Source organism: Procambarus clarkii, chromosome 65 (assembly GCF_040958095.1).
Source record: "Procambarus clarkii isolate CNS0578487 chromosome 65, FALCON_Pclarkii_2.0, whole genome shotgun sequence".
Classification (NCBI taxonomy): domain Eukaryota; kingdom Metazoa; phylum Arthropoda; class Malacostraca; order Decapoda; family Cambaridae; genus Procambarus; species Procambarus clarkii.
In genome coordinates this window covers 9,146,888-9,165,592 of record NC_091214.1, presented here as the reverse complement: position 1 = coordinate 9,165,592, position 18,705 = coordinate 9,146,888, and the positions used below count along the sequence as shown (strand labels likewise).

Here is an 18,705-nt window from a genome sequence, read left to right as displayed (position 1 = left end):
TATTGAATCCACATCGAAATCCCCATTTACGTCACCTATCGCTGGGTTCATGTCTCGCTCCAAGACCGGCCCCCACCCCATACCCAAGACTTTCCAATCAATTTGACCCAAAAAATTTCCAAGGCTATTAACACTTTCGCGCTTTAGATTAGAGATAACTCGTCACTGTTTTTTCTTACGATTCCGCATAACAGACTACTTTTCTCGTCCATCGAAAAAATATTTCTATAAATTCCATTTTTTAACCGAAATGGATGGGGATACTCTCAGATTGGCCTTAGCCTTATGACTCAGCCTTATTGGCGTGGAACAGCGAGGAATGGCCAACAACAACAAGCATACCACATGTTCCCGACATAGATGCCAGCGCAGCTCCTACTGCTGACGCGGCAGTTTCAACACCCGGGCCATCTGGTGCGAGGCGTCCTCTGTTCACCTCAACACCTCAAGCCCACTCATCAACCACAAATTCTGAAATGGACATTGAGGACATAGAACCACTTGATGTTTCTGATTTCATAGAAGATTCTACTACAAGTTTGGTGGTTCCTGTAGAAGGCAATATTCCTCCAGTGCATCCAAGAAATGCAAGAATTATAGATTCAGAACAACGTCTCAACTACAAGTTGACGCATGAACTCGTGCACTTGGCTAAAAAAAGAAGATGCCGTGTTTGTTTCAAGTCTGGCAAAAGGAGGGACGTGATATATGGATGTATAACTTGTGATGTGGCACTGTGCGCTGCGCCTTGCTACACAAGGTACCACCGAAGAAAGATATTTTGGGTGGAGAAAAAATAACCACCGGCAACAGCTTCACTCCACCTAAGAAACATCAGATGAGCAACTTCAGGATCAGAAGCCTGAAGATGGTGGAGTGAAGAAAAAATGCTCAACTGTTGATCTTCAATCAACATAGACAGGGTAAGTACACCTATTTGGAATTTTTTATCATCTATAAGAAGTTATATTATATACGTTTTGTAGAGAATTTATTTGCGAATTGTTTGGTACCAGAATGAATATTATATCACATAAACTTCTATGAGTAAAAAAAAAAAACACAAAGTATGTTTGGGGGTGTGGCGGGTGTGGCTCTGGGTGTGGCGGGCGTGTGGCAGTGGGTTCCCTTTAGCCGTTGATATATCCAACACGTGGGAAATATTTGTATGTGTTATGTATATGTCTGTGTAGGGAATTTTACTGCGATCACTGTCATACAAATTATAAAATGTTTCAACAAGTATAAACATGACAAACATCAAGAACGAAAACAATGCGTTCGTTTCTGCCGCGAACGCATACTGAGCGACGTGGTTCTATATTTGGCGCTTCTCTTACACATGCTTTGTACAAATGTTATACATTTCATCTTATAGAAAATTTTATTGCGAACACATTGGTATAAAAAAGAAATACGTACATAGAAAAGTAGGGTCAGGAAACGTATAAATGTATAAACTTTCCAAGCATGATTTCCCCCCTGTGTTTTCGCCAGTGCGCTCGCGGCTAACTACTCTCCACTTCACACACTCTTGCGGGTGGGCAATTACCTATATTAAACATTCATATGCATATGTCCGTGTAGAGAATTTTATTGCGATTCCAATGATACCAAAATTAGCGATGTAGGACAACTGTAGGCTTCGCAACCATTAAGAGAGTGGAAACATTTTGTTGCTGTTTGGTGCTCTCGGCGAGTGATCTGCATAGTTTTTTATTTGGTGTTGATACTCCTTATGCTTGGGCGGCATTTTATAGGTATGCTCTTATAGACAATTTCATTGCGAACACAGTGATACCAAATTTAAATACGTGCGCCTTCAATTATTGTCAGGATAGTCAAAAGAGTGTACACTTTTTCGGTCTTACCGCGTAGGCGCGCGAAGTGCCGAAAGCATCTGGGGTATTGATTTTTTTTGAGCGCCGAGAGCGCGAAAGTGTTAAAATCAGCTTTTCGAAAATCTGGCACTTTAACAGAATTTTCTCCTACAGGTCTATTCCATTCTATGCTAAATCTGATTTCTTTGTGATCACTGTTCCCTAGCTCACTCCCTATTTCGATTTGTCATTAATTTGTGTTTCCCTGTTAGTTAACACTAAATCTAAAATATTATTTCCCCGTGTTGGTTCCTTAATGTGTTGCGTAAGAAAGCAATCGTCAATAAATTCTAGAAAATCTTCTGCTTTACTATTCCCTGTTTTGTTCAACCAGTTTATTCCACTAAAATTAAAGTCACCCATGACGTAAATACTGTTAGATCTAGATGCCCTAGATATTTCATCCCATAGATGCTTTGCTTCCATTCTGTCTAAATTTGGTGGCCTATATATAACTCCTATTATAATATTTGCTTTTTCGTATAATTCTATCCAAATAGTTTCTATGTGTGGCTTAGTTTTGATTCCCTCTTTGAGACTACATTTCAAATTGTCCCTAACATATATGGCTACTCCCCCTCCTCGTCTAATATATCTATCTGTGTGAAATAGTTTAAATCCATTTATTTGATATTCAGCTAATAGTTCCCTATTTTCTACATTCATCCACGTTTCGGTAAGTGCAATAATATCTATTTTTTCTGTGCAGACATGAGCATTTAATTCGTTAATTTTATTTCTTAGACTTCTACTGTTAGTGTAATATACCCTAAGTGAATTGTTATTTTGAGGCCCTTCTCTTTCCCTGATCATTTTGCCAATTCCTTTCTCCCACAAACACGTACTTTTATTATCTCCTTCCTCCAAATCAATTCCCATACCTCTATCAGCTAACAGTTTAAACCCAAACAAACACCTCTAACCACTTCTTCCAATGAGTTCGCAACAGCAACAACCCCAGCTCTCGATAGATGCACCCCATCACGAGCATACATTCCATTTCTTCCATAGAAGTGTTCCCAGTTGTCTATGAAAGATATTGCATTTGATTTCCAATATCTTTCCAGCCAGCAATTGACACCAAGTGCCCTCGATATCCATTCATTTCCTACTTCCTTTCTTGGAAGAATGCCACATATGATCGGGATTCCTCCCTTGCTCCTAACTAATTCAATGGCTGTCCTGAATCTCTGTATTAGTTCCTCACTCCTAACTCGTCCAACATCATTACCCCCTGCACTAATACAAATAATGGGTTTGTTTCCATTATACGAGGCAGCTGCTATTGGCCCATACGAGGCAGCTGCTATTGGCCCATAGGAGGCAGCTGCTATTGGCCCATAGGAGGCAGCTGCTATTGGCCCATAGGAGGCAGCTATTGGCCCATAGGAGGCAGCGGCTATTGGCCCATAGGAGGCAGCTGCTATTGGCCCATAGGAGGCAGCTGCTATTGGCCCATAGGAGGCAGCTGCTGTTGGCCCATAGGAAGCAGCTGCTATTAGCCCATACGAGGCAGCTGCTATTGGACCATACGAGGCAGCTGCTATTGGCTCATACGAGGCAGCTGCTATTGGCCCATACGAGGCAGCTGCTATTGGCCCATAGGAGGCAGCTCCTATTGGCCCATATGAGGCAGCTGCTATTGGTCCATAGGAGGCAGCTGCTATTGGTCCATAGGAGGCAGCTGCTATTGGCCCATAGGAGGCAGCTGCTATTGGCCCATAGGAGGCAGCTGCTATTGGCCCATACGAGGCAGCTGCTATTGGCCCATACGAGGCACCTGCTATTGGCCCACACGAGCTATTTTGGTGAGGGATGTGACGTCGTAATTGTAGCGTCGTCTGCTGTCTGCTGTGTGATTTCTCATGCAGTGTATGATGACCACTGTACTGTTTGGACACAATACCGGCTTACTTGAATAGTTCTAGTAAATAAAACATGTAGATAAGTATATATAACATGAGTAGTGTAATAAAAACAATGACAGTATGGTGGGAGGAGCTATGTTGGCGAGTAAGATGTTGGAGTGAGGGAGGGCTGGCTGGTTGTGGCTGCTAACACTCGCGATGCTCTGAATGTGTTGATGGTAAATGTATATAGTGTTTGACAGTGTATAGTCTGTAAATAGATTGTATATATACATAAATTAGCATGATACATGGTAAATATGTGCAACATATGTGTACACAAGTGTCATGCACGTAACACAGTGTTCTTGGACAGTACGGATGTTTTACTACCATAATGTAGTGTATGTGTTCATTACACATAGGATTAGCACGTAAAAACAAATAAAATGTATTTGGAACTGTGCGCAAAAAATGAACAAAAATATATTCGCGGCAACTCACGCGCCCCGCCCCGGGCGCCCCACCGGCCCCGAGAGCATACTGCTCTGGCGCGCGGGGAATGATGGTCTCGCCCCACCTTTCGGACCCCATAGCAGCCAAAGTAAGTACAATTTCGAACTTCCGTTGCTATACCCATATACAGGGAGGGGTTTTTGACACTTTCAGAAGAAAAAAGAATTTTTTCCCGAGGTTTCATTTCCTGCGCACCGGGGGGGGGTGTCATATTTATAGGCCGCGCAGTTAAAGGGTTAATAAATGTCATGTTATGGAATGTGGAATAGAACATAGACCCCACACAACCTATATATTATATGAGAAATCTTTAAAGAATTCTGATAAAGAAAGAGATCTAGGGGTGGTTCTAGATAGAAAACTATCACCTGAGGACCACATAAAGAATATTGTGCAAGGAGCCTATGCCACGCTTTCTAACTTCAGAATTGCTTTTAAATACATGGATGGCGATATACTAAAGAAATTGTTCACGACTTTTGTCAGGCCAAAGCTAGAATATGCAGTAGTTGTGTGGTGCCCATATCTTAAGCAGCACATCAACAAACTGGAAAAGGTGCAAAGACATGCTACTAAGTGGCTCCCAGAACTGAAGGGCAAGAGCTACGAGGAGAGGTTAGAGGCATTAAATATGCCAAAACTAGAAGACAGGAGAAAAAGAGGTGACATGATCACTACATACAAAATAGTAACAGGAATTGATAAAATCGATAGGGAAGATTTCCTGAGACATGGAACTTTAAGAGCAAGAGGTCATAGATATAAACTAGCTAAACACAGATGCCGAAGAAATATAAGAAAATTCACTTTCGCAAACAGAGTGGTATAAGGTTGGAACAAGTTAGGGGAGAAGGTGGTGGAGGCCAAGACCGTCAGTAGTTTCAAAGCGTTATATGACAAAGAGTGCTGGGAAGACGGGACACCACGAGCGTAGCTCTCATCCTGTAACTACACTTAGGTAATTACACTTAGGTAATTACTCACACAGTCAGCTGATCGGCGGCCCCCCTCAAGACCAGACGCACTAATATTTCTCCTCCAACAATATTGTTTGTGGTGTTATTACGCTATACACACACATTATATATAAGTATCTACCTGTTTTATTCACCATACCTGTACAAATAAGCTGGTATGGTGCCCAAAGATCATAGTGGCCATCAGTAAACAACATGACAAGTCTTGCAGACGACGCTCCTCCCTCACCAAAATGGCAGCTCCCAACCTACTCCACTCGCTGTTATCACACTCTATACACACGTTATATATAAGTATCTACATTTGTGTTCACCATAGCAAACCACTAAGCTGGTATGGTGAGTGCAGTCAATAAATGGTGGCCACACACAGTCAGAAGACGACGCCACAACCCTCCCTCCCACAGCTTTACTCCTCCCTCCATGGAGCACAGCATTAAATATCACCACAATCCTGCTATTATCAGAATCCTGGTCAGTTTTATCACAGTCAGGGGGCTTCAGTAATATTATCACTGCTAAATAATAGCAGTGTCATATATATTATGGTATTTGTAGGCGATGCTGTGGTCACAAACTGAACAGCGGTGCTGTGAGCTCGTGCTGCGTGCGCCAGCCTTGGTGGCTTGCTCAATACTGACGCTGTAACACCCAAGAATGTTGGTCTGGATTTTTTTTCTAGGTGGCATCTGGCAACTATCGGTTGTGGCTGTACTATAGCTGCCCCTATCCCAGGCGAGGCATTTAAATTATAGCGCTAGACACGAAATCATATATATATGATGTGTGCGGTTTCGGTTTTGTCACTGATATATATATATATGATTTGCGCAGTTTAAGGGTAAATATTTCAGTAAATTATTTAATTATTTATTTGATGATTTTCATTTGTTTCCACCTGTGACTTACAAACTGCAAGGCCAATAGCAGCCTTTTTTTTTTTATTTGTGTGAGGGAGAACCATATCATTTTGGTTCAGTATAGCTGCGATATCACAACCTGTCACAATATGCACAGCTCTAATTATGACAACAATCCTGCTATTATCAGAATCCTGTTTTTTTTTTTTATCAAAGTCAGGGGTCATCTGTAATACTATCATTGCTAAATAATACCAATTACATATTTATTTTGATAATTTTAGGCAATGCTGTGGTCACAAGCTGAACAGCAGTGCTGTTAGCTCATGCTGCGTGCACCAGCCTTGGTGGCTCACTCAGTACTGAGGCTCTCACACCCGGGAATGTTGCCCACGATATTTTTTTTTAAATGGTGTCTGTTTACATCAGCCCTGAGGAAGGTGATGTGAACCCCATGTAGCCGCAGGACTTATAAATCTTGCGTGGTATTCCAACGCAACAATAGCTGTGGTGCGCAATTCTGCAACAGTTACTCACCACAGCTATTGATGTGCTGTGCAATTTAAGGGTTAAAACTGTAGCAGCTTAAGGGTTGAGGGTCACAGTACCATGTACCTGTTTGTATCATGTTAACACGGTACCATGTACCTGCTCACCCTATGTTAACACAGTACTGTACCATATACCTGCTCACCCTATGTTAACACAGTACTGTACCATGTACCTGCTCATCCTATGTTAACACAGTACTGTACCATGTACCTGCTCATCCTATGTTAACACAGTACTGTACCATGTACCTGCTCTCCATATGTTAACACAGTACTGTACCATGTACCTGCTCATCCTATGTTAACACAGTACCATATACCTATTCACCCTATGTTAACACAGTACCATATACCTGCTCACCCTATGTTAACACAGTACCATATACCTGCTCACCCTATGTTAACACAGTACCATATACCTGCTCACCCTATGTTAACACAGTACCATATACCTGCTCACCCTATGTTAACACAGTACCATGTACCTGCTCACCCTATGTTAACACAGTACCATGTACCTGCTCACCCTATGTTAACACAGTACCATATACCTGCTCACCCTATGTTAATACTGTACCATGTACCTGCTCACCCTATGTTAACACTGTACCATGTACCTGCTCTCCGTATGTTAACACAGTACCATATACCTGCTCACCCTATGTTAATACTGTACCATGTACCTGCTCACCCTATGTTAACACTGTACCATGTACCTGCTCACCCTATGTTAACACAGTACCATGTACCTGCTCTCTCTATGTTAACACAGTACCATATACCTGCTCACCCTATGTTAACACAGTACCATATACCTGCTCACCCTATGTTAACACTGTACGATGTACCTGCTCTCCGTATGTTAACACAGTACCATATACCTGCTCACCCTATGTTAACACAGTACCATGTACCTGCTCACCCTATGTTAACACAGTACCATGTACCTGCTCACCCTATGTTAACACGGTACCATATACCTGCTCACCCTATATTAACACAGTACCATGGCCCTGTTCACCCTATGTTAACACAGTACCATGGCCCTGTTCACCCTATGTTAACACAGTACCATGTACCTGCTCACCCTATGTTAACACAGTACCATGTACCTGCTCACCCTATGTTAACACGGTACCATATACCTGCTCACCCTATGTTAACACAGTACCATGGCCCTGTTCACCCTATGTTAACACAGTACCATGTACCTGCTCACCCTATGTTAACACAGTACCATGTACCTGCTCACCCTATGTTAACACAGTACCATGTACCTGCTCACCCTATGTTAACACAGTACCATATACCTGCTCACCCTATGTTAATACTGTACCATGTACCTGCTCACCCTATGTTAACACTGTACCATGTACCTGCTCACCCTATGTTAACACAGTACCATGTACCTGCTCTCTCTATGTTAACACAGTACCATGGCCCTGTTCACCCTATGTTAACACAGTACTATGGCCCTGTTCACCCTATGGTAACACAGTACCATGGCCCTGTTCACCCTATGGTAACACAGTACTATGGCCCTGTTCACCCTATGGTAACACAGTACCATGGCCCTGTTCACCCTATGTTAACACAGTACCATGGCCCTGTTCACCCTATGTTAACACAGTACCATGGCCCTGTTCACCCTATGTTAACACAGTACCATGGCTCTGTTCACCCTATGTTAACACAGTACCATGGCCCTGTTCACCCTATGTTAACACAGTACCATGGCCCTGTTCACCCTATATTAACACAGTACCATGTACCTGTTCACCCTATGTTAACACAGTACCATGGCCCTGTTCACCCTATGTTAACACAGTACCATGTACCTGTTCACCCTATGTTAACACAGTACCATGTACCTGTTCACCCTATGTTAACACAGTACCATGGCCCTGTTCACCCTGGGGCCTCGGGGCCTGGTGGGGCCCACCAGGGGCGGGTGATGGGGCCTCATAGCCTGGTGGATAGCGCGCAGGACTTGTAATTCTGTGGCGCGGGTTCGATTCCCGCACGAGGCAGAAACAAATGGGCAAAGTTTCTTTCACCCTGAATGCCCCTGTTACCTAGAAGTAAATAGGTACCTGGGAGTTGGTCAGCTGTCACGGGCTGCTTCCTGGGGGTGGAGGCCTGGTCGAGGACCGGGCCGCGGGGACACTAAAAAAAGCCCCGAAATCATCTCAAGATAACCCTATGTTAACACTGTACCATGGCCCTGTTCACCCTATGTTAACATTGTACCATGGCCCTGTTCACCCTATGTTAACACTGTACCATGGCCCTGTTCACCCTATGTTAACACTGTACCATGGCCCTGTTCACCCTATGTTAACACTGTACCATGGCCCTGTTCACCCTATGTTAAAACTGTACCATGGCCCTGTTCACCCTATGTTAACACTGTACCATGGCCCTGTTCACCCTATGTTAACACTGTACCATGGCCCTGTTCACCCTATGTTAACACTGTACCATGGCCCTGTTCACCCTATGTTAACACTGTACCATGGCCCTGTTCACCCTATGTTCATACAGTACCATGGCCCTGTTCACCCTATGTTAACACAGTACCATGGCCCTGTTCACCCAATGTTAACACTGTACCATGGCCCTGTTCACCCTATGTTCATACAGTACCATGGCCCTGTTTACCCTATGTTAACACTGTACCATGGCCCTGTTCACCCTATGTTCATACAGTACCATGGCCCTGTTCACCCTATGTTAACACTGTACCATGGCCCTGTTCACCCTATGTTCATACAGTACCATGGCCCTGTTCACCCTATGTTCATACAGTACCATGGCCCTGTTCACCCTATGTTAACACAGTACCATGTACCTGCTCACCCTATGTTAACACAGTACCATGGCCCTGTTCACCCTATGTTAACACAGTACCATGGCCCTGTTCACCCTATGTTAACACAGTACCATGGCCCTGTTCACCCAATGTTAACACTGTACCATGGCCCTGTTCACCCTATGTTCATACAGTACCATGGCCCTGTTCACCCAATGTTAACACTGTACCATGGCCCTGTTCACCCTATGTTCATACAGTACCATGGCCCTGTTCACCCTATGTTAACACTGTACCATGGCCCTGTTCACCCTATGTTCATACAGTACCATGGCCCTGTTCACCCTATGTTAACACTGTACCATGGCCCTGTTCACCCTATGTTCATACAGTACCATGGCCCTGTTCACCCTATGTTCATACAGTACCATGGCCCTGTTGACCCTATGTTAACACAGTACCATGTACCTGCTCACCCTATGTTAACACAGTACCATGGCCCTGTTCACCCTATGTTAACACAGTACCATGGCCCTGTTCACCCTATGTTAACACAGTACCATGGCCCTGTTCACCCTATGTTAACACAGTACCATATACCTGCTCTCCCTATGTTAACACAGTACCATGGCCCTGTTCACCCTATGTTAACACTGTACCATGTACCTGCTCACCCTATGTTAACACAGTACCATGGTCCTGTTCACCCTATGTTAACACTGTACCATGGCCCTGTTCACCCTATGTTAACACAGTACCATGGCCCTGTTCACTCTATGTTAACACTGTACCATGTACCTGCTCACCCTATGTTAACACAGTACCATGGCTCTGTTCACCCTATGTTAACACAGTACCATGGCCCTGTTCACCCTATGTTAACACAGTACCATGGCCCTGTTCACCCTATGTTAACACTGTACCATGTACCTGCTCACCCTATGTTAACACAGTACCATGGTCCTGTTCACCCTATGGTAACACTGTACCATGGCCCTGTTCACCCTATGTTAACACTGTACCATGGCCCTGTTCACCCTATGTTAACACTGTACCATGGCCGTGTTCACCCTATGTTCATACAGTACAATATATCTGCTCATACTATGTTGATCCAGTATCATACTCCTCTTTAATAACATACAACTAGATCAATGATTTAAAAAATGTCTTGCTATACACTTTTGTACATCTAAATAATAAGAAAACTTTACATTATTAAAGTTAAGCTGTTTCACCTTGATCTTTGTGGGGAAGGTACATGTTGCCACACTTATCAATCCCTTTAGAACTCTTGTGTAGCATTCCTGCATAAATTTAGTTGGGGTGCCAAAGTGCAGGGTACGAGTCACATCTGTTGTTCCATCCCTGGAACAAAGAAAATACTGTATATTTATTTTATAACACCCATTTTTTTTGTCATTTATGCAAGATCTGTATTGCATTTTTGGTTTCAGTTTTGGCAAAAATGTTGAGTACACTATTTTCATACTAGATAATGCAATCAATTAATTAAAGACCTCCAAATATTGAATGCTTCCAAATAATGTACAAGACCAATGTTGAATGTAACGAAACACCAGTTCCTTGGTGGGCCCCGGAGGCTTCCTAAAGCTATCCGAACTGATATCGTGCTATATTAGTTTGGGGTCATCAGTCACAGAGTCCTTTTGCCTACCGGGACCACGAGCCAGAATCTGGCTACCTTAGGGAGACGTAGGGAGCAATGGCCAATGAGCACATTACATTTAAAGTATGTCATACTTGCCATCAACCAGGGAAGGCACCCAGAAAGCCAGCAGCCCACCACCTTAGTTCTTGAATGATGAAAGCTGCCGACCAAAGGAAGGGAGGGTGTCAGGGAGTCTCCAGTGCTCACCCAGAAACTGGCATTTTATTACATTCAAAGCTGGTTTTCTGGAAGGAGCTCCTTCAACTCCCTGAGCTAACTACCCGCAAAGAAGACAAACAGGAACTAACTTGGAAGGGGGGAGGGGGGGAACACCACAGGTCTCAAAGTGAGGAAGAGACAGACAGCCGCGACAGGCACATCAAGGCCATACAAGGCCGCGAAGGAGCCGAGACATCCACGAGATACCTAGCGGCCAGGAGCTTGCTCAACCTCCAAAACCTCCGCTCCTGAATATCAACCCAAGACATACCACCAAAAATTGCCAAAAAGAGTTGCATACCAGTGCAAATCACAAGTGCAAGGGTAGACCGCAGGTTAGCTAAATAGAATGACACTGCAGGCAACCTGAGAAAGATATGCCCTGAAACAGGGAACCAGGGAAACCACATCAACCTAAAGAGCGTACACCAACATAAAACCAGTGGCCCGCATGTAGTAGTGTAAAGGACCTCTCTGGAAACCAGCCGTCTTGTCCTTCCTAGATAAAAAGAGGATGGCTACAAGCAAACAAATGACCACCAGGACCAAAAAATAAAAAACTACAGCGCCGGAGAAGAGCATGAAGCTCCCCAACCCGAGAAACAGAGGCCAACAAAAAACCAGCGTTGAATGTAATGAAATGACATTTTCTGGGCAAGGCCCGGAGGCTCTCCAGAGCTATCCAGGCTGATATGTATATCCCTAATTTTTGGCATCAGTCAGTGTGGATGGAGTTCCAGGCCTATGAGCCACAACCTGGCTCTCTCAGAGAGGCACGAGGAGCAATAGCCTATAGAAGTAATTACCTAAGTGTAATTACCTAAGTGTAGTTAAAGGATGAGAGCTGTAGTGCACATGATTTGGAGCCATCTATATCTGCCATTGACCGGGACAGGCACCCAGAAAGGTAAGCACCTCAAAACAAACCCCTATTCTTGTTACAACAACAAAAATAGTCAAATGAGTGGACAGAACTTCCCAAATGAAAACGAGCAATAAAGCATGACGTCACACAATAGTAACAGGAATTGATAAAATCAATAGGGAAGATTTCCTGAGACCTGGAACTTTAAGAACAAGAGGTCATAGATTTAAACTAGTTAAACACAGATGCTGAAGAAATATAAGAAAATTCACTTTTGCAAACAGAGTGGTAGACGGTTGGAACAAGTTAGGTGAGAAGGTGGTGGAGGCCAAGACCGTCAGTAGTTTCAAAGCGTTATATGGCAAAGAGTTCTGGGAAGACTGGACACCACGAGCGTAGCTCTCATCCTGTAACTACACTTAGGTAATTACACAAGCTATGCCGCCTGTCTGTGCAGCTCCCCCCTCCCTGGGAGGGAGAAGGACCCACTGCACCAACGATCCAACCATAAGTTCTTAGGCTGGATGTCAAAACATGCAAAAAACCGGCTACTAGGGTTGGGGGGGGAGGGGGTAACAGGGAAGCCTCCGAGACTCGCCCAGAAAATGGGGTTTCATTACATTCAACGCTGGTTTTGTGGGGGAGCCCCTTCAGCTCCCCGGAGCTACTCCACCAAAGACAAAAACTAGGGGGACATACCCAGGAGGCGGCCGGTGCTCACATCTCAACTCGAAGCAGGGACAACAGGCTTCAACTGCCTACCCAAAGTGACAAAGGCCCGATGAGGCCCAGGAATATTCACAAGGTAGCGTGCAGCCAGGACCCTGTTCGACCATCAAAAACCCCGTGCCTGAATGTCAGCCCAAGACATGTTACCGAAGACGGCAAGCAGCAAACTTATGAACGTCATGGGCAAGTAGGACAGACCGCAGGCTGGCTGGACTGAATAACCCTGCAGACAACCTGAGAGACCCAAACCCAGGAACAGGGAAGAAGGGAAACCGGATCAGCCCAAAGTGTGTCCCTGGCTACCAAAGCTGTGGCGTGCAAAGAACAGCGGAGCGCCACAACCGGATACAACACATGATGAACCCCCTGCCTGATCAACTAAGCATCAACAACCCAATGGTCCCTCTGGAAAGCAGCAGTCTCATTCTTCACCAGAAAAGAAGGAGACGCCTGCAACCGAACAAACCAAACACCAGGACCAAAAGAGCAAAAACCAACGCACCGGAGGAGAGCATGAAGCTCCCGACCCGACCCCCAGAGGCCAATGCCAACAAGAAAAGAGCCTTAGAAAAACAATACGAGAGCACCTTGTCCAAAGATTAGGATGGCTCAGGTGGCGCATGAGCACGCCGGAGGTGAAAATACCCGAGACTGCTTGCAAAATGGTGCAGAAGTAACATCAATACCAAAAACAAGCTGCAGCGGCTCTGCCAATGCTGCACGATACAAGGCGACATTATGTGTCAAGACGACGGTCCCAAACCTATACGAGAGAAGAACAAGACCACATTAATAAAAATGCAGGATACCTTCGAAGAGACAAAGAGAAAAGTAAAGACAGCCAGCAAAATCAGATACCGCCACCAAGACAAAGCACGCAGGTGGGACACCAACGAAGCAACCTGATTGTATTGGGTCGTATCGATCACGCCCAAGCGCACCCACTCCAAGATAACCTGACAAAGTGCAGGAGAAGCAGCCAGCCCTACCAGCACCGAACCTTCCCGAAGGGGAAGGAGCCGGCCAATGCCACCACAGGCCACACGACCCGATTGAAATGCCGGATCGAATCGTGGGACCAAGTGCGAGCAAACCGAGCGAGCTCCACTTCCCTCATCGCTCTGTTTACAGCGAAAGAACTGGCTGTTGAAAAAGCAAAAAAGAGAAAAAACCAGTGTTGAATGTAATGAAACGCCATTTTCTGGGTGAGTCCCAGAGGCTCCCCGAAGCTATCCATGGCTGGTATGGATACCCCTAACTATTTTGCATCGGTCGATGTGAGTGGAGTTCTAGCCTACCAGGAACCACGAGCCAGAACCTGGCCCCCCTCACAGAGGTACAAGGAGCAAAGGCCCATAGAAATGCACATGTGATTTGGAGCATTCTATATCTACCATCGACCGGTACAGGCACCCTGAAAGGTAAGCGCCACAAAACAAACCCCTATTCTGGTTAACAATGAAAATCGTCAAACAAGTGGACAGAGCTCCCCACCCAAAAAAAACGAGCAAACAAGCATGACGTCACACGAGCGAATCGTGGGACCAAGTGCGAGCAAACCGAGCGAGCTCCACTTCCCTCATCGCTCTGTTTACAGCGAAAGAACTGGCTGTTGAAAAAGCAAAAAAGAGAAAAAACCAGTGTTGAATGTAATGAAACGCCATTTTCTGGGCGAGTCCCGGAGGCTCCCCGAAGCTATCCATGATACCTGCTGGATACCTGCTGGATGGGGTTCTGGGAGTTGTTCTACTCCCCAAGCCCAGCCTGAGGCCAGGCTTGACTTGTGAGAGTTTGGTCACCGGCCAGCCATTTATCACTTTAAATTAAATATCAACACATATACATCATTGTGTGGTAATTAGTCCTCCTTCACCATTTTGAGGATTTTCCATAAGGCTTAAATATTCCTTATTCTTACTTCTAGAGAACATCTGTGAAAAATCCACAAATTCGTAAAGTTTCAAATTGCATTAACCCTGCTGCCGCCATTAGCACGAGAACAACAAGGGAGGAGGAGTGTGGAGATGAGAACATGTCAACACCCATAAATGATACAATCTGCTAAGGACCTTTGTTCTGCCTCTTTTGATATCATTAGATTACTTCTATTGCCGTCTACACCTGACAAGTCAAGACAATCAGAACCTCAGCTTTCTTCTATCAGTATTGGATGTGACCTAAAGCACTACTAAGTTCTAAACAAGGTATGTATGAGATTACAGCATCAACATTGGTGACATAGTCAGCAATTTCTCTTTATATATATACTATATTTTTTAAAGCCCATCTTCTCTCGTCTTCTTCAACTCAGGACAAGTAAACCTAACCTAAGAGGAGCTGTTTGGAATAAAACAGCAGCTTGCCCACCTAATTACTTTGGTTTTTCTCTCGTGCCTCGACATCAGAGACTCGACTCGAACAACATTAGGAGCAAATCTACACACCCAACATCATACACTCGCAAAAACTTTCAAGATGCATCTCACAGTGATTTGCAATATTTGTTTCCACAAAATATTAATATTTGCAAGTGTTGCCTAATGAACATATACAGAACAACAAAATGTCTTACACTTACTTCCTCATCTTCTTGTGAACTACAAGACTTATTTACTTTCTTAGGATCAATATCCAATTTCCTTCAAGAACAAACTTGTGTTTATCATACCTATTCATAATACAGAGCTTCACAACATGCTGCTACAATACATATTTGACAGGAGGGCTGCTGTACAAGCCCTGCAAATTAAGTTGAATATTTACTCTATATATGCTCACCATGAAATAATTATGTGTATTTGATAAAATAATAAACTACAGTCATTAATAAGGTACAACTTTCAATTTCAAGAAGTGCAATTCATGTACAAGTTCTCATTTAAATGAGCACTTTAACAGATGGACAAGAGAACAAAATACACAATATGTCTATCACAAAACTGAACAGAAGCCCAGTAACACAAGCTTGAGACTTCAAATTCAACAAAACTGTGGATGTAAGACAGAATAAAAAATTAAAAACAAATATTAAAACAATTCCTCTGGGAATATATGTTAAGTACCTTATTCCAGGCATTGCCAACCTAACATGCACTCCATGCAACCACTCTCTCCTCCTCTATCCATAAATTTATATATCAAAATGTATTATTTCTAATCATACTTCTCCCGAGTTGCCACAGGCTAACATAACATGGCTGGTTTGGATACCCTAACTATTTTGCATCGGTCGATGTGAGTGGAGTTCTAGCCTACCAGGAACCACGAGCCAGAACCTGGCCCCCCTCACAGAGGTACAAGGAGCAAAGGCCCATAGAAATGCACATGTGATTTGGAGCATTCTATATCTACCATCGACCAGTACAGGCACCCTGAAAGGTAAGCGCCACAAAACAAACCCCTATTCTGGTTAACAATGAAAATCGTCAAACAAGTGGACAGAGCTCCCCCCCCCCAAAAAAACGAGCAAACAAGCATGACGTCACACGAGCCGCGCCGTATGTCTGCACAGCTCCCCCCTCCCCGGGAGGGGGAAGGGGGAGCCCCAGACCCTCGCGCCGGCAATTCTCGCTCCAGTTCTGAGGCTGGATATAAAAAACTGAAAAAAAAATAAAAAAAAAAAATGCCGACCGGAGGGAGGGGAGGGTTGCCGGGGAGCCTCCGGGACTCACCCAGATAATAGGGTTTCATTACATTCAACGCTGGTTGTCTGGGGGGAACCTCTACAGCTCCCCAGAGCCCCTATGACTCCCTGGAGCTACTTCACCAAAGACTACAAAAGAAAAAGGGGACTTACCCGGGAGGCGGTCGGTGCTCCACTAATCAACTCGAAGTCGAGACAACGGGCTGCAACTGCCGACCCAAAGCAACACAAGCCCGAGTGGGCCCAGGAACATTCACAAGATAGCGAGCAGCTAGGACCCCTGTTTGAATGCCAAAAACCCCGCGCCTGAATGTCAGCCCAAGACATATTGCCAAAGACAGCAGCAAGACCAGCAAACTTATGAACGTCATGGGCGCAGGGATAGACCGTAGGCTGGCTGGATTTAATAACTCTGCGGACAACCTGAGAGACACGAACCCACGAACAGGGAAGAAGGGAAACTGGATCAAGCTAAAGCGCATCCCCGGACACAGAAGCCGTGGCGCACCGATAACAGCGGAGGGCCGCAATCGAACACAACACATGGTGAACCCCCGGCCTGACAAACCAAGCATCAACAACCCAAAGACCCCTCCAGAAAGCAGCAGTCTCATTCTTCTCCAGAAAAGAGGGAAATGGCTGCAGACGAACATACCAACGACCACGACCAAAGGAGCAAAAACCTCCATGCCTGAGCAGAGCATGAAGCTCCGCAACACGACCCCCCAGAGGCCAATGCCAACAGAGTGGTTGACAAATGGAATGCATTAGTAAGTGATGTGGTGGAGGCTGACTCCATACATAGTTTCAAGTGTAGATATGATAGAGCACAATAGGCTCAGGAACCTGTACACCTGTTGATTGATGGTTGAGAAGCGGGACCAAAGAGCCAGAGCTCAACCCCCGCAAGCACAATTCGGTGAGTACAGAAAAAGAGCCTTAGCAAAGCAATCCTGAACCGAAGAGGTCACAACAAACCGAGGAGAAGAAAGATAGGAGAGCACTCTGTCCAAGGACCAGGACGGCTCAGGCGGCGCATGAGCAGGCCGGAGGTGAAACAACGCACGAGACAGCTTGCGAAACGACACAGAAGTAACATCGATATCAATAGCAAGCTGCACTGGCTCCGCCAGCGCTGCACAATACGAGGCGACAATATTAGGCATAAGATGACGGTCCTGGGTTAACCAAGAGAAAAAGGACAAGACCACTTGAACCGAAAGCGAAGAGCAACGACGAAGGGAACTGGAAGGACCGCCAGGAAGCTTCATACTGTCGCCAAGAGGAAGCCCACTGGTGGGAAACCAACAAGAAAGCCACCTGATCACCATAGAGATGGTGATGAACACAAGTCAAAAACACCAAACGCGAAGACTCACAAAGAAGTGCGAACCAGCCTCGTACCGGACAGGGCCGATCTCCTGAAAGAGGTGGAGACACGGAAAAACCTCAGGGTTCGGACACCGGTCAAGCAGCGCCTGAAACCATGGGTGGGCCGGTTACCATGGGGCCAAGTGGATTACTCACCCTTGGTAAGTCTCCAAGCGAGCCAGGACCTGAAGCAACAGCTGAACCAGGGGAAAGAGGTACAGGAACCCCCACCTCGACCAGTCCTGCCGAAAGGCGTCGATCCCGACAGCCTCACAGTTGGAGACGGGCGCCACGTAAACTGGAAGACGCCTCGACCATGCCGACGCAAAGAGGTCCACCTCCTGGCATCCGAATGTCCGGAAGAGCCAACTGAAGGAGTCGGCGTCGACCGTCTATTCCGTGAACAGGGGAACAAACTTGGACAGGCCGTCTGCCAAGACATTGGACATGAACTGCCAGGAGAGCCAAACCCCGAGAACTCAGCAGATGAGCCAACCGAAGCGACCAGGCCTAAAGAGCTAAGGACCACATCGAACCCCTGCGGTTCATGCAATGAACCACCGTAGAGCAGTCTGAATGGAGCCGGATCGTCGATCCGTGAGCGACCTGAACCCTTCGAAGCGCAAACCACACCGCTGCGAATTCCTGCATCATGCTGTGGACCCGACGGAAGGACGGACCCCACCGCCCCTGGCCAGCCTGATGAGCACTGGTCACAAAGCCCCAGCTGAGAGACGATGTGTCCGTGAACACATCGAGTGAG

General features: G+C 45.5%; 1 protein-coding gene across 4 annotated transcripts in view; it reads right to left on the bottom strand.

Annotated features, from left to right (window-relative positions):
• The window catches only part of ApepP (Aminopeptidase P), a 334,482-nt gene that overhangs the window by 103,075 nt on the left and 212,702 nt on the right, over positions 1 to 18,705 (bottom strand). For all 4 annotated transcript variants that reach the window (XM_069309418.1, XM_069309421.1, XM_069309419.1 and 1 more), the window contains one exon: positions 10,682 to 10,811. In XM_069309418.1, the coding sequence (XP_069165519.1) occupies positions 10,682 to 10,811 (130 nt within the window). The remainder of the gene's footprint in view (positions 1 to 10,681; positions 10,812 to 18,705) is intronic.